General features: G+C 38.1%; 1 protein-coding gene across 5 annotated transcripts in view; it reads right to left on the bottom strand.

Moving 5' to 3' along the window:
• Window positions 1-2583: 2583 nt before the first annotated feature.
• Window positions 2584-21520, bottom strand: part of LOC113115169 (activated CDC42 kinase 1-like) — a 41031-nt gene continuing 22094 nt past the window's right edge. For 2 of the 5 annotated variants that reach the window (XM_026282554.1, XM_026282543.1), the window contains 11 exons: window positions 20257-20409; window positions 19655-19932; window positions 14785-14911; window positions 14347-14588; window positions 12564-12758; window positions 9875-9966; window positions 9174-9218; window positions 6446-7845; window positions 4559-4654; window positions 4259-4386; window positions 2584-2914 (listed from right to left, as the gene is read on the bottom strand). In XM_026282554.1, coding sequence (XP_026138339.1) covers window positions 2908-2914; window positions 4259-4386; window positions 4559-4654; window positions 6446-7845; window positions 9174-9218; window positions 9875-9966; window positions 12564-12758; window positions 14347-14588; window positions 14785-14911; window positions 19655-19932; window positions 20257-20409 — 2763 coding nt within the window. In that variant the 3' untranslated portion in view covers window positions 2584-2907. Of the gene's footprint in view, window positions 2915-4254; window positions 4387-4558; window positions 4655-6445; window positions 7846-9173; window positions 9219-9874; window positions 9967-12563; window positions 12759-14346; window positions 14589-14784; window positions 14912-19654; window positions 19933-20256; window positions 20410-21520 lie in introns of those variants that run through there. The other 3 variants (XM_026282564.1, XM_026282573.1, XM_026282582.1) reach the window with 2 other exon arrangements.

Genomic DNA, 21520 nt, shown 5'->3' with positions numbered 1-21520 from the left:
GTTATTTTGAGGAACTGAAAATAGACTGCGCCATAGACCAACTCAAACCTGGTCTAAAGTCTTGCGCAATGTCTTTCTTTGTTATTTAAAGAGCAAGATAGTATAGGCATGTCCCCAACGCACAGGGACGCTCAGCAGCACACAAATTTGGCAGACATGTTATTGCCCCTGCCCCAGGGCTTAATTTGTGCCTGAACAAGCCAGATCCAGATCCGGCACCTCATTTCAATTGATGTTCCCCCTTTTCTTTATTCCCCCCCCCCCCCTGTATTTTAGTAGAGTGTGCCATGAAACTGTTTTATTTGTCAAAACCCATCAGACATCATATTGTGTGTATTTGTTTGCAACAAACTACGAAAAATAACTCTTTATATAGGCAGCTTTATATGCTGAACTTTGGATGTGACTGCGAGGGCACAATACATTCTTTGGAGTTGGCAAGTATAATCCGTCTTAAAATACTTCAAAAAGTGTGCAGATTATACATTTTGTGACAATGCAACAATTACCCAATTAGTCAAGTGATAGTTCTGTCAGCTGTCCCGATCGAAATGCAAGTTAAAGTCTTGTATCGCAGCGTGCAGCAAGTCCCCAGACAACAACATAGAGTTCTAGACATCTGATTTCATGCGGGCCAGATGTGGGCCAGTTCTGGGCCAAAACTGCTTGCCCTCTGGGTCGCTGTACTGAAGATGCGCTGATGAGAAGTGCCCTCGAGAGAGTGCATGGATTCGAAGGCTGGTATAGAATGACTGATTTAATCTTAAAGTTTGTGTGGATTTATTTTATTATTCAAACCTACAAGCTATGTTGAATAAATGCAGGAATTCCCCTCATTATAAACTTGAAAGCTGCTAGAATTATTAAAACCATACACACAATCCCCCACTGAAATTTAGGACCTGATTAATTATAACTATAAAGAGATTTGACAAATAAAATCCCACAACTTTTCCAAAACGTTTTTAGGCCTGAAAATTTATGTTTTAAAATCACATGGAATTTCCATGTTGTTCATGATCTTACAGACTCTAAAAGCAACTGATGCACGCTCTTAATCACTTAAGAGCGAGTGCTCCGTTACCTCTACCTCCTGTAATCACATGCTGGATCCGTACCCCGCTTTGTCCCTCGACCTCACAATTTACAAATTAAGCACTGCCCTGCCCAGTCAAACCAATATCATTCAGCACCATATTGTGACCAAGCCAGGGGTGGTATTGCGCACCTGGCCATATCGTTTATCTGTACACAAGACAAAGGTGGTTCAGATTGAATTAGAGGCAATGCTAGAGGTGGGGATAATAGAATAATTCCAATAATTAATTAATTAATGGGTCTGCATTAACATTTATAGCGGTCTTTACATCTTTAAAAGGGGATCATCATACTATATGGCCTTTGACACTTTGCCATTTTGGGGTCTTTCAAAAAGCTTCACCAGTCTGGGGAAATGGTTAAAAGAAAGAAAGAAAAATATTAAGACACTTCCATAAAAAAAGATAAAAATATTCATTTTAATAAAAAATACATTTATATATTAATATATACTATAATTGTGCATCATTATGTGTCTTACACATTTAGGATACCAAGGTTCTAATTTGTAAAGCTATCCAGAGCAAACCATTTGAGCACATAGGTAGACTAGACAGAGACAAGGACACATTGTTATTGAGTAACTCACTTCAGTTTTCCTAAAATTACAACAGCATAAATGTAAAACTAGAGGACTAGCCAACACTCTGGACTGATCGACAGCATTGCAGGATGGTGTTTGCCATTGTAACAAATACTATAACTCCCATTCTCAGATTGCTAGGATGCAGGAAAAGGACAGTGGACAGTGTTCCATCATAAACACGGAAGAAGCATCCATGTGATATCCACACACACAACACTGAGCATTCACAAAGCTAGGGTGCTAAGACAAAACACAACACTGTTACACTGCTATTCAGTTGTACAGAAAACAAAAGGATCTTTCTTTTAACATCACTGTGTGGCTCATTTGCATGAATTATTACGCATTTTCACGGTTTTCTTTTTACTTTCAGATTTGAAGCCGCATTGTGCAAATCATCATGAAATATGTGGCTACTGATATCACCAGCTTTTAAGCCAGGTCAGCTGGATTAAAAGGAGTGATTCATTGTGATTCATGAGCAAAGCACAAAAATAATACCAAAAAAGCACAGAAATAGGATTTTAAGTATATGTTAACAGGTGATAAAGAATGATAGTTCAACATGAAAGTTTTTAACATAGATACATTTAACATATACAACATTTGAACTGGGTCAGGATTCAAGAATTCTTACTGTTACAGGTGACCCACACAAAACAGGTTAAATTAAAAAGGCAAATGTAAAACTGACAAATATGTAATAAAGACTAACTCGAATCGGATGCATATGTATAACCAAAACATCTGGAGGAAAAGAAATATTTAATATATATATATATACATATACATATACATATACATATATATATATATATATATATATATATATATATATATATATATATATATATATATATATATATACACAAGCATATATATATATATACACACACACATACATACACACACACTTTGGTTACCTCTTGTTTACAAAATTACAATGAAAAATGACAAGCAGCAACTTGTTTTCCATCTGTTGTGATCAACTGGAAAACAAAATCAGGTTCTTTAAATTCTGACCTGTGAACTCTGTATTGCACCCTAGAGAATGATTTCAGGAAGAGCACAGTCACTGCATCATGTATGCACTCTCTCTCTCTCTCTCACACACACACACACACACACAGGTCAGATCTGGAGGTAAAATGTGCTAGTATAAAGTCCTGGTTAGTCCTCGGAGTGCCATTGGTGCTCTCAGGGCATGGGGCTTTTCCAATGCATTATTGTCTGCAAAAAAAAAAAAAAAGTAAATAAAATGACATACAATTCACACAACACTTGACAATGGGTAGCAAATCTAATAGATAATACTATATGTGTGTTGGGTTCAACCCTTGTGTATCATTCAAATTCACTACCCTTTCGTTATGTTCGAATGAAATATCCACTAAATTAAACTGCTGTAAAAATGTATCAGATAAAAGTTTCTTTCAAAATATATATATATATATATATATATATATATATATATATATATATATATATATATATATATGTATATATATATATATATATATATATATATATTTTTTTTTTTTGCATAAATCTATTAATCAACCTCAGTCCTAATCAATACTACTAAATGTTTAACATACACCATTAACCCTGAATTTGCCCACAGTTTATTGAGTTTTTGAAAATTTTCAAAGCATTTTCCCAAAACATATGTCAAAATAAGATTTGTCAACAAAAATCATTCCATTTGCTGAAACACAGAGAAAGTTTTGGCCAAATTAAGACTCAACATTACCCGAAAATGTCCCCAACATAACATAAGGGTTAAAGTCTCCATTGGTCTAGACTGAAGGTTCTTCCTAGCCAATAAATCAGTGTGGGGGAGTGATGTCAGTACTAGGCAACTTTGATTTCTTATGATGTACATTTTTCTACATTTGTCTACATTCATTTGAGTTTAACCTTTCACCTTTTCTGATTTGTATAACTGGTATCTGTGAAGCTGAAGAACGTCAAATGGCATGTACAAGCTCAAAGACAGTTTTTATCACCTAAATACTTCTGCAAACATTCAGTTGTACCTCAGTGTTAATGTATTGTAGTGTAACACTAAAATTGCTTGATTTATTCTAAAGCAATATATGATTTCTCTCCAATGAATACAAATATTTATTAATTTATTTCACAATTTGAGGTGAATTACTGAAATAAATGAAATTTTCCACGACATTCTAATTTATTGAGATGCACCTGTATGTATGATGATTATATTGCCCCTTGCAAGCTGACAAAAAAATCAAATACACTCTCTACAGACAAAAACTAAAGCAGAAGCATTGTATCGTTTTGAGTTGCAGTAAGTGGAGTTCTGACTCTGTCGCTGTTCTCTGCAATCAGAAAAAAAAGAAAAGGAAGAACTGGCCTTCCGACAGAACGGTACAGAAACAAAGAAAACAAAGCTTGAGTAGAAAGAAAACCAAAGTGCAAAAACATTGTAGAGTCAGTTTTTCGATTCACAGATTCAATTAATGCATAAAAACTGTTTTTAGCTCCCTTCAAGTTTTCAGTATTGAACACAAAGGCCTGCAGAGTAAACATAGCCATAGACCGTCCTACCTCAGCTTCACTGGCCCATATGAGTCCAACAGTTGTGTGCTGGCTAACTCCAGATTCCAGTCACACATTTCTAGAATCTTATGACACTCCTCCCTTGTCTTCAGGCCCAGACAGAAGAGCTGCTCCACCTGGACACCAAAAGATGTGAAAAAATTCACATTATGGATATATGTCCAGTGCCAAAGGCAGAGGAGGAAGGAGATTTCCAGTGTCATTTTGTATCTGATTACTTACAGATTTTATTACAATCATATAACCACTAACCAGCCAGTGAATGATTATAGCTGTGATGACTGTTACCTTCAAGTAGTGTACAGCCTTCTGTACATTCCAGCTGTGATTCTGTAAAGCTGTCTGACATTCTTCAATTGTTACTCCATGAACAGCCTCCTGCACCTAAACAGGGCAAATTCAATAACTATAAATCCTTAGACGGTCCGTAAAGGAGTGGCTTTGGAATGGTCACAGATAGTAAAGTGAGCCTAATACAACACAGCATAGTTGTTTAAAAGACAGCTCCTTTTCAAACCCTAGTGAGCTAGTGAGTGGAAGGAGTAGGTGTAAATAGCCTTTGCCAACAAGTCAGGCTATACTGCACTAAGTGTAAACAATGTGCAGTCTGCAGAGCAAAACGACAGTGTATTTAGCTTTCAACATGACTGAATAAAGTTCAAATCTGAATCTGTCTGCAAATGCAATAACATTATTTTCACTGAGTGCATAATAATAGCCTCTTCCTAAATATAATTGCCATTTTTTTTCTACCATTTTTGTTATAAGTGACGTGACATTCAGCCAAGTATGGTGACCCATACTCAGAATTCTTGCTCTGCATTTAACCCATCCAAAGTGCACACACACAGAGCAGTGAACACACACCTGGAGCAGTGGGGGTTCAAATGGTGCCCGGGGAGCAGTTGGGGGTTCAATGCCTTGCTCAAGGGCACCTCAGTTGTGGTATTGCCGGCCCGAGATTCAAACCCACAACCCTAGGGTTAGGAGTCAAACTCTCTAACCACTAGACCACGACTTCCCCATCCTATTGGATGCATTTTCTCACTGCATACTAGGATCATATTCAACCAAATTGCTAATTTAGGTTTTAGCCTAATCAAGCAAGTAAGCCTTCATGATGGACAGTTTTTGGCTTAAAGGGGTCAGTTCACCCAACAATCTAAATCTTAGGTATATATGACTCTCTTCTTTCAGACAAATCCAGTCTGATTTATATTAAAAATTGTATTTTATCTTTCAAGCTTTCATGGCACTCAGCGGGTGTTGCATGCATCAGTCCAAAGATTTAAATAAAAAGCATGCATCCACAGACCTCCTCTAGCGAATAGATGCGTTTTTGTAAGAAATATATCTATATTCAAAATGTAATAATCACTTTAATGTAGCTTGCGCCAACAGTTGTACATGGGCTGATGACGTATGAGGTCAGCGATGCACATGCGCCAGTCTCGTGAAAACCAACGTTTGTTAACGGGAGCAAAGGAAGCAAAGTTTCCTTACATTAGCAATGGAAAACAAGTCTCCTCTTGGCTTACATCCGAATCCTCCAACATTCTTCTTTACAAATCCTTGTTTTCTTCTTCTAATTAGTTGCGTTGTTTTGTTTTGATCTCTCCCCTGAACTTACGTGTTCATCACTTTCGCTATTTTTGCTACAGAAGGCCTTTGTTCACCCCCAGAGCCATGTGAGACACATATTTTTTATGGATGGGTGCTTTTTATTTAACTTCTTTTTGGACTGATGCATGCAACATCTGCTGAGTGCCATGAAACAGCTTGAAAGATCAAAGACAATTTTTTAAATAACTCCAACTGGATTCGTCTGAAAGAAGAAAATCATATACACCTAGGATGACTTTAGGTTGAGTAAATTATCGGCAAATTTTCATTTTTGGGTGAACTAACCCTTTAATGGAGTTATCCATGTAGAAAATGTAGGTTTTTCCAAAATGTGATCAGAACTATGGTCCATCAGCATGCCACAATATAAAGAAATTATAATTACTCTGTTCAAATACTAAGTTCCTACAATTAAAACATCACACAGCCAGCCCTAACCACTCAAGAATCAATCTTCCATAAAAAAAATAACATGACAGCTTATATTGGATGCATTCAAATGTTTCAAGAAAACAAGTAATAACATGGATTTGTTTAATATAAATCTCTCACCAGTTTGATTTTGTCATGGTTGCTGGTGCTGTCAGCCCTGTTGAATGAGCCATCGAAGTTTACTCGGCATAGACTGAGAGAGTTCTTCAGCCCCCCTCTATAGCCACAGCCTGTCAGACTACTGGTGTTATTGAAGGAGAAATTGGACTTGAGCTCCCCAGGTTGATGAACCATGGGCTTGACAGTGGCTGTGTTTACCTGCTTCTTTTCTTCACCACTCTCCGCCTCTTTGAAGAACCTACTGTAGCGGTCCAGATATGGAGGCCTCTCAGGCAGGAGGTAGTAGTGTGTGTTGCTGACCTTCTTGCCATCACGTACGATAGGCAGAATGCAGGGCCCTTTTGCTGGCTCCTTATCTTTGCCCTGTGCCTGGATGACCTTGGGAGCAGCATATTTGGGATCGGAGGCGAAGCTCTGAGTGGTTGGCATTAGTTTAGCAGGTGAGGTGGAGAGGTAGGATGGGCCATAGTTGGAGGAAGCTGAGCAGAGGCTGCTGCGAGTCTGAGGGGAGCCCACATGTGGACTTGGCGTGCGAGACCCCGGCTGAGAGAGGGGATCTCGTGGTGGAATCCGGGGTGGACACTCCTTATGATCCTCATTTCCAGAGACTGGAGACAGCTCACCAGACCAGCGAGCATAATCGCCACCTGCACGTTTAACTGGACGGGGTGGTATGGGGATACGTGGTGGTATCTGGGGTTTGTCCTCAGAAAAAGTTAGGACTATCTGGCGGTGTGGCTCCGGACCAGGGCTGGTAGAGATCACAGGTACATTGAGGTGTCTCATACACTCCTGCTGCAGCTCTTGGAAGATATCAGCAGACTGCGAGAAAGTGCTGGCATTGCTCTGCCTGCAGGGCAAAAATAAATTGTCTTCTACATGAGATTTACATTCTCCGGTAAGAGTGCAGGACGTACGTAGAGAGCATGGTTCATCCGTTCCACATTCTGCACTGTTGATGGAGCTCACTTCAAAGTCATCCTCATCTTGTGCTACATCGTCATAGGCTGGGGGTGGAGGGAGGGGCCGGGCATCCCAGTCCACCACTTTGGTAGGGTGAAGGGGGCAGGGTAAAGAGCGTGAGGGGCTCTGTGGAGGAGTTCGGTCTATAATGTTCTCTGCTTCAAGTGCCAGTTTAGCCAGGGTTGGGATCTGAAGCTCCACCACAGGAGAGGGTGAAGGTGTGGTCGATGGAAACTCTTCTCCAAAGTCTATAAGAGAGACTTCTGTGGGAGTGCTACCCCCTGGAGTCCGCACACTGTATGTGGAACGGTCACCTACTTTGGTAGCACAGACCCAGGCAGCTGGTTTGAGCTTAAGTCCCTTCTTCTTCAAAGAGATCCGCCGAAGGCCTGATGAAGTTTGGTCCTCGTCCTCAGCAACAGCATCATAGGAGGGTTCTAGTCACATGAAAAAAACAAATATAATTTAATGACAGGAACAGTAAAACAGAAGAAATATATTTCAGAGTTAAAATATGAGCACACATTAGAACAGTCATGAAGGTAAAGTTCATTTAACATTCCTTCAGAGAAATTTTTGACAACTGACATGTCTCATACTGTGTCTTCAAGATTACTTGGGTGGAAGACAGCCCTAAGCAATTCTACCAAAGGTCTAGGTTATGCAGATTAACATGGTTTTATTAGCCTTGTGAACCAGTGCGAGCCAGTGCTTTAAACGGGGCGTGCAGTGCCAATAGCCTCGGAAATGTAGCACCGAGGCCAAAATCACACTGCATTTCCACTGTCAGGCCAGAAACTCCGTTGCACTTTACTAAAACGTGCCCTTTACCTGCCTCTCAGGAACAACGTCGCGCAACCCCATCATTTCAACAAAGAGAAGTTATCAGAAAACTAACAAGAAATTAGTCATTGGAACTAGCGTGATCACAAAACGAAAATGATAAAAGCGGCCATTTGTTTGCAAGCTTTGTTAAAGATTTAAATCCAAAAGCATCTATGTTTTACAATAATAAGTGATACATTGATCATAATAAACTAATTTATCAGGATTGAAAATTAGTAACACAGAAATAAAGTGGTATGAACATAGCCTACCTATTCAATCGAGTCTGTTTCTGTTCATTTGTAGTCACAGTATATACATCACATTTAGAAAAAATTATAATTTACATATTTTTATAAAAGTTCCCGAACATATTTTCATGACATATGTGGAGCTAAACTCTTCAGACGAGACTTATGACAGATAAAATATGTTGCTTAAATAAATGTAAAAATAAATGTTTAAAAACATTTAAAAATATATATATATTTTTTTTTATTAGCATATTTTTGTGTTTTGCTTCGGTACTGAAATTGGTACCGAGAACCGTGGATTTTCACTGGAATCGGTACCGAATACTGAAATTTTGGTACCATGACAATCATGTCACAAAATAGTTATGTCTTCATTCAACTTTCAAGTCAGTTTTGCGGGCCAGTTCTTAGAGAGATTTGCAGATCCTTTGCTGACTACAGCTCTATAACCAGCATGATTTAGTGTAAAAATGGGTCCTGTGGGATCGATTGTTTCCAAACATCATACCACAGTAAACACATGAATGATAACTAAAATCTGGAGCGACTGAGAGAGAAATAGAGGGAGTGAAAGAGCAAACACAAATGCATACAATACAGATGTGCTATACCTGTGAGTAGGGGAGCTAGGAGTGAACAGAGGGGGCATGAGCAGTGCTTAAACTGAACTGAGGGTCCACACTTACTCTTAACCAGCAAAGATGGCTGAGGGGGCCGAGGGGGAGGCTCCTCTGCAGAGCAAGCAAGCAAGTTAAAGATAGCATATGCATAAAGCAGGTTGGAAAAGAAAAAACAACAACATAATAAAAAGAACAATAAGTACGTAACAGAGAGAGAAGAAAAAGCACAAAGCATAAGGACCTGTTTTAAAGAAGCAGTGAACTGAAAATGGCAAAATTATTTTTGTTTTTAATTTGAGAGGTTGGAGTTATTTTTTGGAGTCAATAGTTTAAAGCGGGGTTTTGGATTACAGGGTTCCCACAATTTTTGACCAATACACTACTTTTCAGTCATTTATTAATTCTTGAGAAGCATTTAAACTACTTCAAACTGATTTGCCAATAAAAAATTCAGAACACTCTCAGATCCGTAGTTTATATTCTATGTTTCGTGCCTAAAAGCTTTTCATCAGATGTCATCACAATGTCAATTCATCTTTTCTGTTCTAGGTTTTAGCAGCATTTACAAATTTGAGTGAGAAGAAAAATTCTTATCAGTAAAACAGTTCTGTTGAAACCATGATAAATTTTTTTTTTTACATTACATGAATTCTTTAGGCCTGAAAACAGAATTTTAAAGTGCCTTGAAACTTCTAGTTTCTCTATGACCATGGAATGAGCCTGTTTGTTAATGTTTGAACTTTACTAATTGAAAGGCTTTTGCTCACTCTTAGTGCGTCCAGGGAGTTGAGTTGGTCTGGCAGAGTTCAGCTCCAGCCCCAGCACATCTGGAGGATCCATGGGATTCCCAAGATATAGACTGCAAAAGAAACAGAATGACAAAAGCATTTAGCAGTCCATCAGTGTATCTAAGAGACCATTTCTTAGACTGAAGTTAAACAGACTCTGAAACTCTGCCAAACAAAGATTTAATGACACAGTATAACCACAGTAGTAAAGAACATTTCAGATTTGAACAGCAGCCCTAATATTTCTCTGGATGTTTTATGGAGGTATTTACAGCTGTGATACCAGTTGATGTGCAAAGATTATATCAAAAACAGAGTCTACTGTGTTCTACTGCCACCTTGTGCTGATAGTGCTTAAATGCTGTCCTCGTGCATGGGCCGTGGCTCCATGATAATTAAAGGGGGGGTGAAATGTTCGTTTTCACTCAATATCCTGTTAATCTTGAGTACCTATAGAGTAGTACTGCATCCTTCATAACTCCAAAAAGTCTTTAGTTTTATTATATTCATAAGAGAAAGATAGTCTTTACCGATTTTTCCTGGAAAAACACGAGCGCCTGGAGGCGTGACGTGTGGGCGGAGCTAACATGCAACATCACGAGTGCCAGTAGGCTTTTGCGTTGAGAGCGTTTGGAAGCTGTGACAGCTGTGAAGGCTGAAACTGAACGAGAGCAGCAGCAGCAACGTCTCGCTCCGAGCGGGGCTCGAACCCGGGTCTCCGGCATGGGAGGCGGACGCACTAACAAGGAGGCAGAGATATTTGAAGCAGTTTTACTCACCGCCTGTGGTTCCAACACACAATCGTGACGTTTTTTCGTTGGGATTGCATCATCCTTAAGAAATAAACGATACGCAAATCCGTCGTCAAACTGGGCTTTGTTTGTAAAACAAGCATTTTAGAAATGCAGGGAACAAACACAAACACTTGCACAACTCCGTTGATGCTCTGTAAAAATAAACTCCATCCACTGGTCCCTTAATGCTGTTTTTTTTTTTGGTAATCTGTGCAGGGTTGTCTTGCCCTGGCAACCAAAAACACACTCCTTTTGTGACATTTCGCGACGCTCTCGCTCTGATCAGTGAAGTCTGTTGTGCTCTCAGTGCTCTGCTCTACGGGAGCGCGCTCTTCCGGCAGACGTGCCTTCAGGACCCATATAAGGAAATTCCGCTCCATCTAACGTCACACAGAGCCATACTCGAAAAAAACTTTCCGAAACTTGTGACAAACCGGAAGGAGTATTTTTGGAACAGAAATACTCCTTCAAACGTACAACTTAATTTTTGAAACTTTGTCCATGTTTAGCATGGGAATCCAACTCTTTAACAATGTAAAAAACTCAGTATGCATGAAATAGCATTTCACCCCCCCTTTAAAGTGGCACTCTACTTATTGGCCATGACAGAATTATCGCTCCATTCAGTGTATGACCTGCAAGGATTCATCTTACTCAATGAAGACATTAAACAACTGCTGCTGCAGGCCCTCTAGTCTACAGAGTTACACTTTGCATGTTAGTGCTCATTACAAATGAACAAGTTAGGAATTATTTCCTCTTTCATCTCAGCGAGCCCTAGTCTGATCTATATTAATGAGGCAATTATTCAAACGTGCTGTAGTTCTTTGCGAGGTTAGCAGAACATGAACATGTTTTTGAAAACATTGGTTACATATCACACAAAGCCAATAATTTCACTGTGATACAGACATACAGTGCCCTCCATTAGTATCAGAAAAGTAAAGACAAAAATGTCTTCTTTGCTGTGGTTTCAAGAGATTTCCAAAGATGATTAAAAGATGAATATGAGACAAAACTACAGAATGTCACATTTTATTACTAGGTCTTTGAACACATACATGTTTTACCAAATAAAACGTTACAGCACTTTTAGAGTTCATCCCACTATTTGATGTGAGCATAAGTATTTGAACAGTTGAATTTAAGGCAGATGTAAAAGATTAAAAGCGAATGTTTAGTTGCAGATCCCTTGCATAAAATCAGAGCAGTGAGTCTGCATCCCATAGATATCACCAGACTCTTGGTCTTATGCTTTGAAATGCGGATTTAAATCTGGAGATTGATTTAGGCAAAGACTTTACATTTCTTTGCCCTGATAAACTCCTTGACTGAACTGGCAGGGAGTTTTGGGTCATTGTCCTGATCCAATATAAAGTGCTTTCTAATGAGTTTGGTGGTATTTTCTTGAATATTGGTAGCCAAGATGATTTTGTACCCTTATCAAAGTGTATCAAAGTCTCCTTCAGACTGTAGATTGACAGAGCATCACCCCAGATTTCTGGAGGTTGTTGGTGATTTTACAGACATGTATTCTAGGGTTCATTTTCACAGCTTTTATGATTTGTCTGTCATCAACTACTGTTGTTTTTCTCAGCCGATCAGGTAATAGTTGGCTGCTAATGTCGCCGGTAGTTTCCACACTCTTGATTTCTCCATGCCCTTTGTTTTTCCTCTAGTTCTAATTGACTTCCTCTTTTCTTTTAGCATCCAAATTGTTTGCTTTTCTTTCAGAGTCGGCTTCCTCGTCTTCATCTTGGTTTGTGTGTGTAATCATTGAATGCAAGACTTATAATCCAGAAGCAATGGATATAACTGATAAGACACATTCATTGTTTTTTCTTATCTGAAAAAATTACGATTAAGAGACTCACTTATCGATCCTGTCAGGAAAGCCCCAGCAGCGGTGGGGGTTAGTGTCTCCATGGCCCGTGTGAATGAAACTGTTCTTCAGTGGACGGCTTATGTCATGGACAGAAAGACCTGCCACTGACGTGACCGTGTTCCTGGGAAACTGACCAACCATTAGGGTACGCTTGTTCTGACCTCTCCACCAGTAGTTCTCTGCCCTGCAGGACACACAAAGACCGTTTGAAGACAAAAACTCCTGAACGAGTGAATTATATGAGCAGATCCTTGTTAGTGAATCAATAACACTTTATCAGTCCAAGAAATTATTGAGCCAGATTAATTACAATTCCCATCTCGACCAGACTTCTAAGGGGGCCTCAAGATGATTTCATTTAATTCTATTTTTGTCTTATTTTACATTTAAATAAAACATTTAAAAACAAGATATTTCTTATTTTAATTCACCCCCTCAACAACTGTTTCCTTTAAAGAACCAGGATTCTCACAATCTTGGAACACCTGATTACATGAGAGCATTTTAGAAGTGTTATTTCTAGACCTGGAAAAGGCATGCAAATGAATCACATTTTTAGATGGATAGTTCACTCAAAAACGAATTCTGTCATTATTTACTTACCCTCATGTTGTTACCCTCAATTCTGTTAAGCACAAAATAATATATTTTAAAGAAAAATGTTGGTAAACAAACAGTTGATGGTAGCCACTAAGTTAAAATGTTTTTTTTTTTTTTTTTTTTTTTATGTCAGTGGCTACCGTGAACTTTTTGGAAAGGAACTCATACAGGTTTGGATACTTGAGGGTGAGTAAATGACAGATTTTTGGGGGTGGGGTGGGGTGTACCTTAATTTCCATAGGCATTTTTATAATGAACATACATTTTTTAGTTATACAAAACGAAAAAAAAAAAAAAATTGGATAATAATTGTTTGATTTATAATAATTCATTGATGTTTGCCTACAAAACTTCCACTGGCTCTGCACCCATTTACCTAAATTTGTTACTTCAGACTTATGTGCCCTCTAGAAGCTTGCGTTCTGCAAGTGAATGTCGCTTGATTGTGCCATCCCAAAGAAGCACAAAGTCACTTTTACGGACTTTTAAATTAAATGTTCCCTTCTGGAGGAATGAACTCCCCAACTCAATCCGAGCAGCTGAGTCCTTAGCCATCTTCAAGAATCGGCTTAAAACACATCTCTTCCATCTTTATTTGACCCTCTAACTTTAACACTCAATTTTCTAATTCTATTCTTTAAAAAATCTAACTACCTTTCTAATCTTTTTGTATTCTATATTCTTTTCATTTATTATGCAATTGTATATGTATTTGTGTGTGTATGTGTGAAGACCTCTAACTAGCTTGCTCTATTCTTTTATTTTTTATTCTATCTGTTTTCTTTTTATTTATTATATTAGTTAAAATCCCATGCTACGTGTACTGTGTTAACCTAACTGAGACTTGTTATAGTACTTATATATCATTGCTCTTTTTGTTGTTTTTGATTGCTTCCACTGTCTTCATCTGTAAGTCGCTTTGGATAAAAGCGTCTGCTAAATGAATAAATGTAAGTGTAATGTAATTGTGAAAATTAAAAAAATATTATTCCTTATTATTATCATCATCTACTAATTCATGAATGTCCGGAAAAATCATGTAAACACCAGGAACCATTGGGGTAGACTTGTTTTCATATTTTTCTGTCCTAAAATGATTCAATATAATATGAATGTGTCATAGCAATCATAATCCCATAAGCCCCATTACATTCTATGGTATAAGAGCTCACCTGCCCTCTATGATGGTAATGACATCATTCATCTGGATTTGAAGCTTGTCAGGCTCATTAAAGTCTTGCAGGGCCCTCATGTCTGTAGGCATGGTCTCCACTAGAAATTCCCTTAGAGCCACAAAGGTGGGCCTGTCATCTGGTTTCTGAGCCCAGCACTGCATCATGACATTATAGATGTCCTGAGGACAGTCCTCAGGCTTAGGCAGTCTTTCACCCTCCTTATCTATTTTGTGGAGGATCTGTCACAAATACATATTTTATTTTTTCTCTTACCCAGTAAATAAATGCAATAATGAACACTATTGAGAAGCAAATCCAATATTAGGCTCTAAATATCAGATTTTTGGGATTACTGTCAAATATCAAAGCTGTTTTTTTTTTATTAGACAGATGTTTATGACTAATTGGACGTTAAGAGTGTTTGAGGAGGGGTACCTGACTACCATTTAGACCCAGCCACGGTTCCTGACCGTAGGTAAACATTTCCCAAAGTGTCACACCAAACATCCATGTGTCAGTTGCGTGAGAAAACGTGCGTGTCTTCAGGCTTTCTGGAGCACACCTATGTAAGAAAAAAAAGTGAAAGTGACGTGACATTCAGCCAAGTATGGTGACCCATACTCAGAATTCGTGCATTGCATTTAACCCATCAAAAGTGCACACACACAGAGCAGTGAACACACACACACACACAATATGATCACACACCCGGAGCAGTGGGCAGCCATTTATGCTGCGGCGCCCAGGGAGCAGTTGGGGGTTCGGTGCCTTGCTCAAGGGCACCTCAGTCGTGTTATTGCCGGCCCGAGATTCGAACCTACAACCCCTAGGGTTATGAGTCAAACTCTCTAACCACGACTTCCCACAAAAACACCACAAAGAAGTTAGGTCAGTAGAATACAATGCCTGTAAATAAACAACCCAACAATAGGGAAAATGACATGAGGATCATGCACAGTTCATTTAATCAAATCAAGAGCCACAAACAATGACCCAATTCAAATTCAATCTGAATCCTGAGCTCTGGCCGGTCACTGCATACAAACAAAATCACTGAATTGTTTGAAAAAAACTTTGTATTCCTTCTCGAAAGATTCAAACCACATGCAAACAAACACTTAAATTGTAAATTTAAATATACATTCTTTCCAACCAGGGCTGGACTGGGACAAAAAATCAGCCCTGGACTTCATCCAGACTGGCCCACTATTCATGTAAACATGCGCACGCAAACAAACACACACACACACACTACATGTCTATACATACATTAATCTGCATGTAAAATTACTGATTAGAATGTATTACTATCAAAACCAAGAAAAAATAAATATTAAAATAATAAACAAAGAAAATGCTAATGATTTTATCAGGCTTTATTTTAAATATCTCTGACCTGTTAGCTGCTATAGTAGGCTAGTATTAAGACCACTGATCTACAGCAAACGTGATTTATAAAGACCACTGCTCTACAATAAAATAAAAGAGTAATTAAAACAAAGAACGTTGTGAAGTGATTTATTTTACAATTTTCTTAACATAATCAAAGGCCTTTAAAAATCCTTGAAGTAGACTGGCTTATATATTCAAATGCAGAGCTCAATGCTAGGGTTCAAAACTGTACTTGCCCTGCCAAAAATAAATACATAAATTAAAATAAAATTGCTATTGTTTTCTTTGTAAATAAGCTGCAATCTCATTTCACAATTCCAATTTCAATACCACAATAAACACTAACTATTAAGTTCAAACATTAATGAAGACAAGTGAACAGTCAGTAATAAAATAAGAAAAAAAGATCATAAATAGCACCGTTTTCAGGTACAGATATTGAATATCCAAATATAAAATACTTCACTTAACACACACACACATACACACACACACATATATATACATACATATATATCCTTGTTAAAGCTGTTATTTAAGAGCAGTGAGTTATTTCTCTTTGTCTTATGTTCACAATGACACAGACCGACAGCAGGTACAAGGCTTCTGCCTGGCACTTAAAGAGATTTTTTTCTCAATTGATTACAAATTGAAAAAATATATCTCACATAAATGCTGTAAATATACAGAGACATAGAGCATCAGCTTGCATTATTAAATGTTAAAAATAATTAAATGTAATGCAGTTTTCATTATAATAACAATTATTTAATGGCAGGTGAAAATATAATAAATATGTACTATAGTGCACACATTTAGCAAAATACTCCTTTCTTATGGATATTTTTCAATCTCAACTAACCTTGCTATGGTCTTTAAATGGCTTTCTTGAGGTAAATGTAAATGTTCTGTGACATAATTGTTCTCCTGCTGTTTTGACTGATGACTGATTGATCGATATTATTTATGAAGCATATATACATTTCGGTAAGTTATAGGCTACTGTATGGAGTGAGTTTTGGTTCTTTATTACATGCGAGAAAATAAAAGATCTGAGAGAAAAAAAAAGTTTGAGAGAAAAAGTTATCACACTGATAGCAAAAAAACATTTCATGAGAGAAAAAAGAATATTTGAGAGAAAAAGTTTTCATGCCAATAGCAAAAAATAATTATATTTGAGACTAAAAAAAGGTTTGAGAGAAAGTATTTTTTCATAAAACATAAAAAAATATACATTTGAAATTTTTTAAATTATTTCTGAGAAAAAAAATCTCTCTCAAAATACTTTGAAAAAAACTCTCAAATATATATGTTTTGCTATCAGTGTGAAAATATTTTCTCTAAAAAAAAAAGTGTTTCTCTCGAAACGCATTTTCTTGCTCTCGTGTCAGGATTTTGCTTTCACTGTGAGAATTGTGTCATGGGCGGGGCCACGTTCCTATTGGCCAGTCGGGTGAGCATCGTCTTGTCTTGGGAGTCGAACTGAATCATTACACCATTGTTCGGTTCACCTGCATAGAGGCCGTCTCTGCCTTATGGCCAGTTAAGTTGAGCAGTGAGCACGGACACTCCAATGTTTGGGTAAGATGATGACACACAGCTGGCTGAGCAAGTTCAGTATCACTGAAGATTAAACATTAAAAAATAGCACTCATATTCATGAATGAATGTGTATTATATTATTTGCTTGCTAATCGCTAGTAAAGCTAACCAGCCATCTTGCTAGGTAAACTTGCAAACTCACCTGGTTTATACTATGTTTAAATCAAATGCCAAATTAATGTTTTGATTTAGATAGTTTCACGCCTTATTTAGTGAGTAGTGAGCAGTGATTGATATACCGTTTGAAAGTGTCCCACCTAGTTTTGTTAAAAATAGTCTTTGTATGGTTGTTGCACTACATGTTTAGCTACACTGCATGTATAGCTCACAAACTCAGCTACACGGGCTTATTCTAAATATTTTTTACCATCTAGCCGAGGTCTAGAGCTGACAAGGTAAATTGCAGGTCTAGGACTAACTCTTACATTAGCAACCCACACATATGTTTGTGCCTGTACTTTCATGGTAATTATTTTTTTATTTTAAATCTTTCAAACGGTATATCAATCACTGTCTAACGTTAGCTAGTTGTAGGGTTGCCACCTTCCATGCATACTAACGTTAGTTGAAAGTTGTGCGGGAGGTTGTAAGAACAAGCAGTTACTCTTCAGGTGCTTTGAGGCTAGCAAGTGCAAAGGTAGAAACTAGCTCACTACTCACTAAATAAGGCGTGAAACTATCTAAATCAAAACATTAATTTGGCATTTGATTTAAACATAGTATAGACCAGGTGAGTTTGCAAGTTTACCTAGCATGATGGCTGGTTAGCTTTACTAGCGATTAGCAAGCAAATAATATAATATTCATTCATGAATATGAGTGCTATTTTTTAATGTTTAATCTTCAGTGATACTGAACTTGCTCAGCCAGCTGTGTGTCATCATCTTACCCAAACATTGGAGTGTCCGTGCTCACTGCTCAACTTAACTAGCCATAAGGCAGAGGCGGCATCTATGCAGGTGAACCGAACAATGGTGTAATGATTCAGTTCGACTCCCAAGACAAGACGATGCTCACCCGACTGGCCAATAGGAACGTGGCCCCGCCCATGACACAATTCTCACAGTGAAAGCAAAATCCTGACACGAGAGCAAGAAATTGCATCAAGAGCAAAGAAAAGCGTTTCGAGAGAAACACTTTTTTTTTTAGAGAAAATATTTTCACACTGATAGCAAAAAATATATATTTGAGAGTTTTTTTCAAAGTATTTTGAGAGAGATTTTTTTTCTCAGAAATAATTTTAAAAATTTTAAATGTATATTTTTTTTATGTTCTATGAGAAAATACTTTCTCTCAAAACATTTTTTAATCTCAAATATTATTATTTTTTGCTATTGGCATGAAAACTTTTTCTCTCAAATATTCTTTTTTCTCTCATGAAATGTTTTTTTGCTATCAGTGTGATAACTTTTTCTCTCAAACTTTTTTTTTTCTCTCAGATCTTTTATTTTCTCGCATGTAATAAAGAACCAAAACTCACTCCATACCTACTGTATCTTTAAACAGAAAGTAACAGATGATCGGTTTACTAGAACTGAGGCGCTAAAGCAATCTGTCACGTCATATTTTCTAACGTCAAAACGGTATTGTCTGAATTTTGTAATAAAATGGACAGAACCTGAGAGTTGAGAATTTTAAATGTAATTTATATAGATCAGTGAGTGGTGGCATATTACAGCATGAATATCCTAACTTTTTGAAACAAAACAATGCAGTAGCCTACGTGTATCATTACATTTCTGTCTCACCTCAGCAGTCAAGTCCCGCCCTGAGGACATCTTCACTGAATCTTTTGCCTTCCAGCAAATAATTTATATATCTTGAAACATTGGTGGCATCTGCCTCAAGTGCTTGTCGTTTTCTCTCTCTCAACGTTCGGCCCCTCCTTTACACTTAGATATTTTATTATGTAACATATTGAATTTCGTTGCAGTTGTAATGGGCCGCTTTTCAAGGCTAGAACTTGATTCTGATTGGCCAATGAGCAGTGAACACGTCACGTCTCGCAGCTCGCATCAGCATCATGCGCACGCGTCCTTTTATCTGTTCTTTATACTGCTTTTTGTAATGTTTTAAATAAATTATTGTGACTAACGTAAAAAAAAAAAAAAAAGCATCATGCAGCTTCATGAGAGAGACACATAAGGCCGGAATTGTACCATACAACAATATAATTACGAATATATTTGCGATTATTAATGATTTAAAAACAAAATACATAACGCACTGGCCCAACCAGACCGCGGCCCACCGGGAATCTCCCGGTAGTCCCGATGGCCAGTACATGCCTGTTTCCAACCCTCTCCCTTACCAGGCAAATGGGACTTTGCGATGCTCTTGCATGACGTAATGGTCATCATTCTTCGGGAGTGCCCTCATCAGTCCGAAGTCACCGATTTTAACCTGCTCACTGGAAGCCAAGAGGATGTTTCTGGCGGCCAGGTCTCGGTGGATGAAGCGTTTGGACTCTAGGTAGGCCATGCCATTGGATATCTGGATGGTGTAGTGACACAAAGTGGAAATGAGGAAATGGCCCAGGGTCTTTCGCAAGCGATCCAGCATGGAGCCGAAAGGCGCGAGTTCAGTCACCTTAGAGAAAGTAGGGTAATAAAGAGGGTCATTCAGGGAAGAGAAGCAGGGAGAAGGGAGAAACGGGAAGAAGGTTACAATATTAAATTTCATTTCACAACAACTGAAAAAGTGATCTGACAAGAAGCATTTTTCCATTGAAGACAACGAACACTGCCAATCAGGACAACACCAGAAGTCAGTTTCAGCAAATATTGAGTTTAAAAGAGCATGCACATGTAAAGCCTTATTTTAGCTCACCCCTCCCTTCTCAAGACCTCGATACTTTAGCACCCTGTCTTTGCCACCAATTTGATTTAGCTGTGAACACGCACACTTACTCACCATCTTCATGGGGTGTGTGAGGACGACTCCGTAGAGACGGATGAGGTTCTGGTGGTCAAGAGAGTGCATGGCATTGACCTCACAGATGAAGTCGTCCAGAGCATCTGGTTGATTGAGCACGTCTGTCTTCAGACACTTCACTGCCACACTGAGCTGAGGAGGACATGAGAACAACTCACAACACAGATCAACACGAATTCAACAAGTCCCTGCGTGTGACTTTGAGGGTTAACACATATGCCTTTGCTGGGGAGAGCAAAAAGGCTATAATAATTAAGTTGGATGAGGGTTTCTGAATGTTACATGTATGAAAAAGTTGACAAATCTCAGCTCGGTCCTGACATTTGTCTGTATAGCGCAATAAAACAGTGTTTGATCTGCACAGATGGCCTCAGGAAAGATATTCCCACTCAAGTCCCATGTGGAAAGAACCCTTTTGTGTGCAACACACACTATCACTACAGCCTCCGGCTCAGTTCACACGACATCTGACCCCTCATCAGGTCATTAGAGGTCCGTCTCTCCCACAAACCTCCTCTGGAGAACACAGCTGCTACAATGACACATAGAGATCAGCCCTGAAACAGGAAGTTCACATGAAGCCCTGGAACACTTTAGGGGAAAGGTGGGACCACAGATACAGTGACTGAAAGCCATTGTTTTGTTGATCTGAGTTTCCAAATGCGACAAACAACTTTCCTGCCAAACAAAGTGCAATAGTCATACATTTCTGATGGTGTTACTTGATAGATGTCAAGTGATTGAGATTCAATCAACGTACTGTAAACTTAGCACACTTGAAACAACGATAGGTACATGGGAACAAAATCAAACAAACAGTAGAATCAAAAATAAGTCATGAACCCACACACTATCAATACTTGCTAATTCTTAAAATGTATTAAATGCAACATATCGGTCCACAGACCTTCGCCACTTTTTTCTGATGAAGGTCAGTTGACTGAAACGTTGCACTTATTAAAGTTTAAGAATTAGCAAGTAGTGTGCAGGTTTGTTACTTATAAGTGATGGATAAAAAAAAAACAGATAAACATATTAATTAAATATAAATAGTACATCTTGAGTATATTGCAGTGAATGACTGAAATGGTGGCTGAATCTACAAAGCTGATGTTTTTAACAAAGTATTCATTTTACTCTGTATTTCCAAACACTTTTATCCTTTATCCTCTCCCCCATATCACTGCTAGAACTCTAAATGACTGTGAATAAATTGAGAATATTTTTTCCCCCCAAAATTCTC

Source organism: Carassius auratus, chromosome 2 (assembly GCF_003368295.1).
Source record: "Carassius auratus strain Wakin chromosome 2, ASM336829v1, whole genome shotgun sequence".
Lineage (NCBI taxonomy): Eukaryota > Metazoa > Chordata > Actinopteri > Cypriniformes > Cyprinidae > Carassius > Carassius auratus.
The sequence above is the reverse complement of the archived record's forward strand: the minus strand, read 5'-3'. Positions and strand labels throughout refer to the sequence as shown.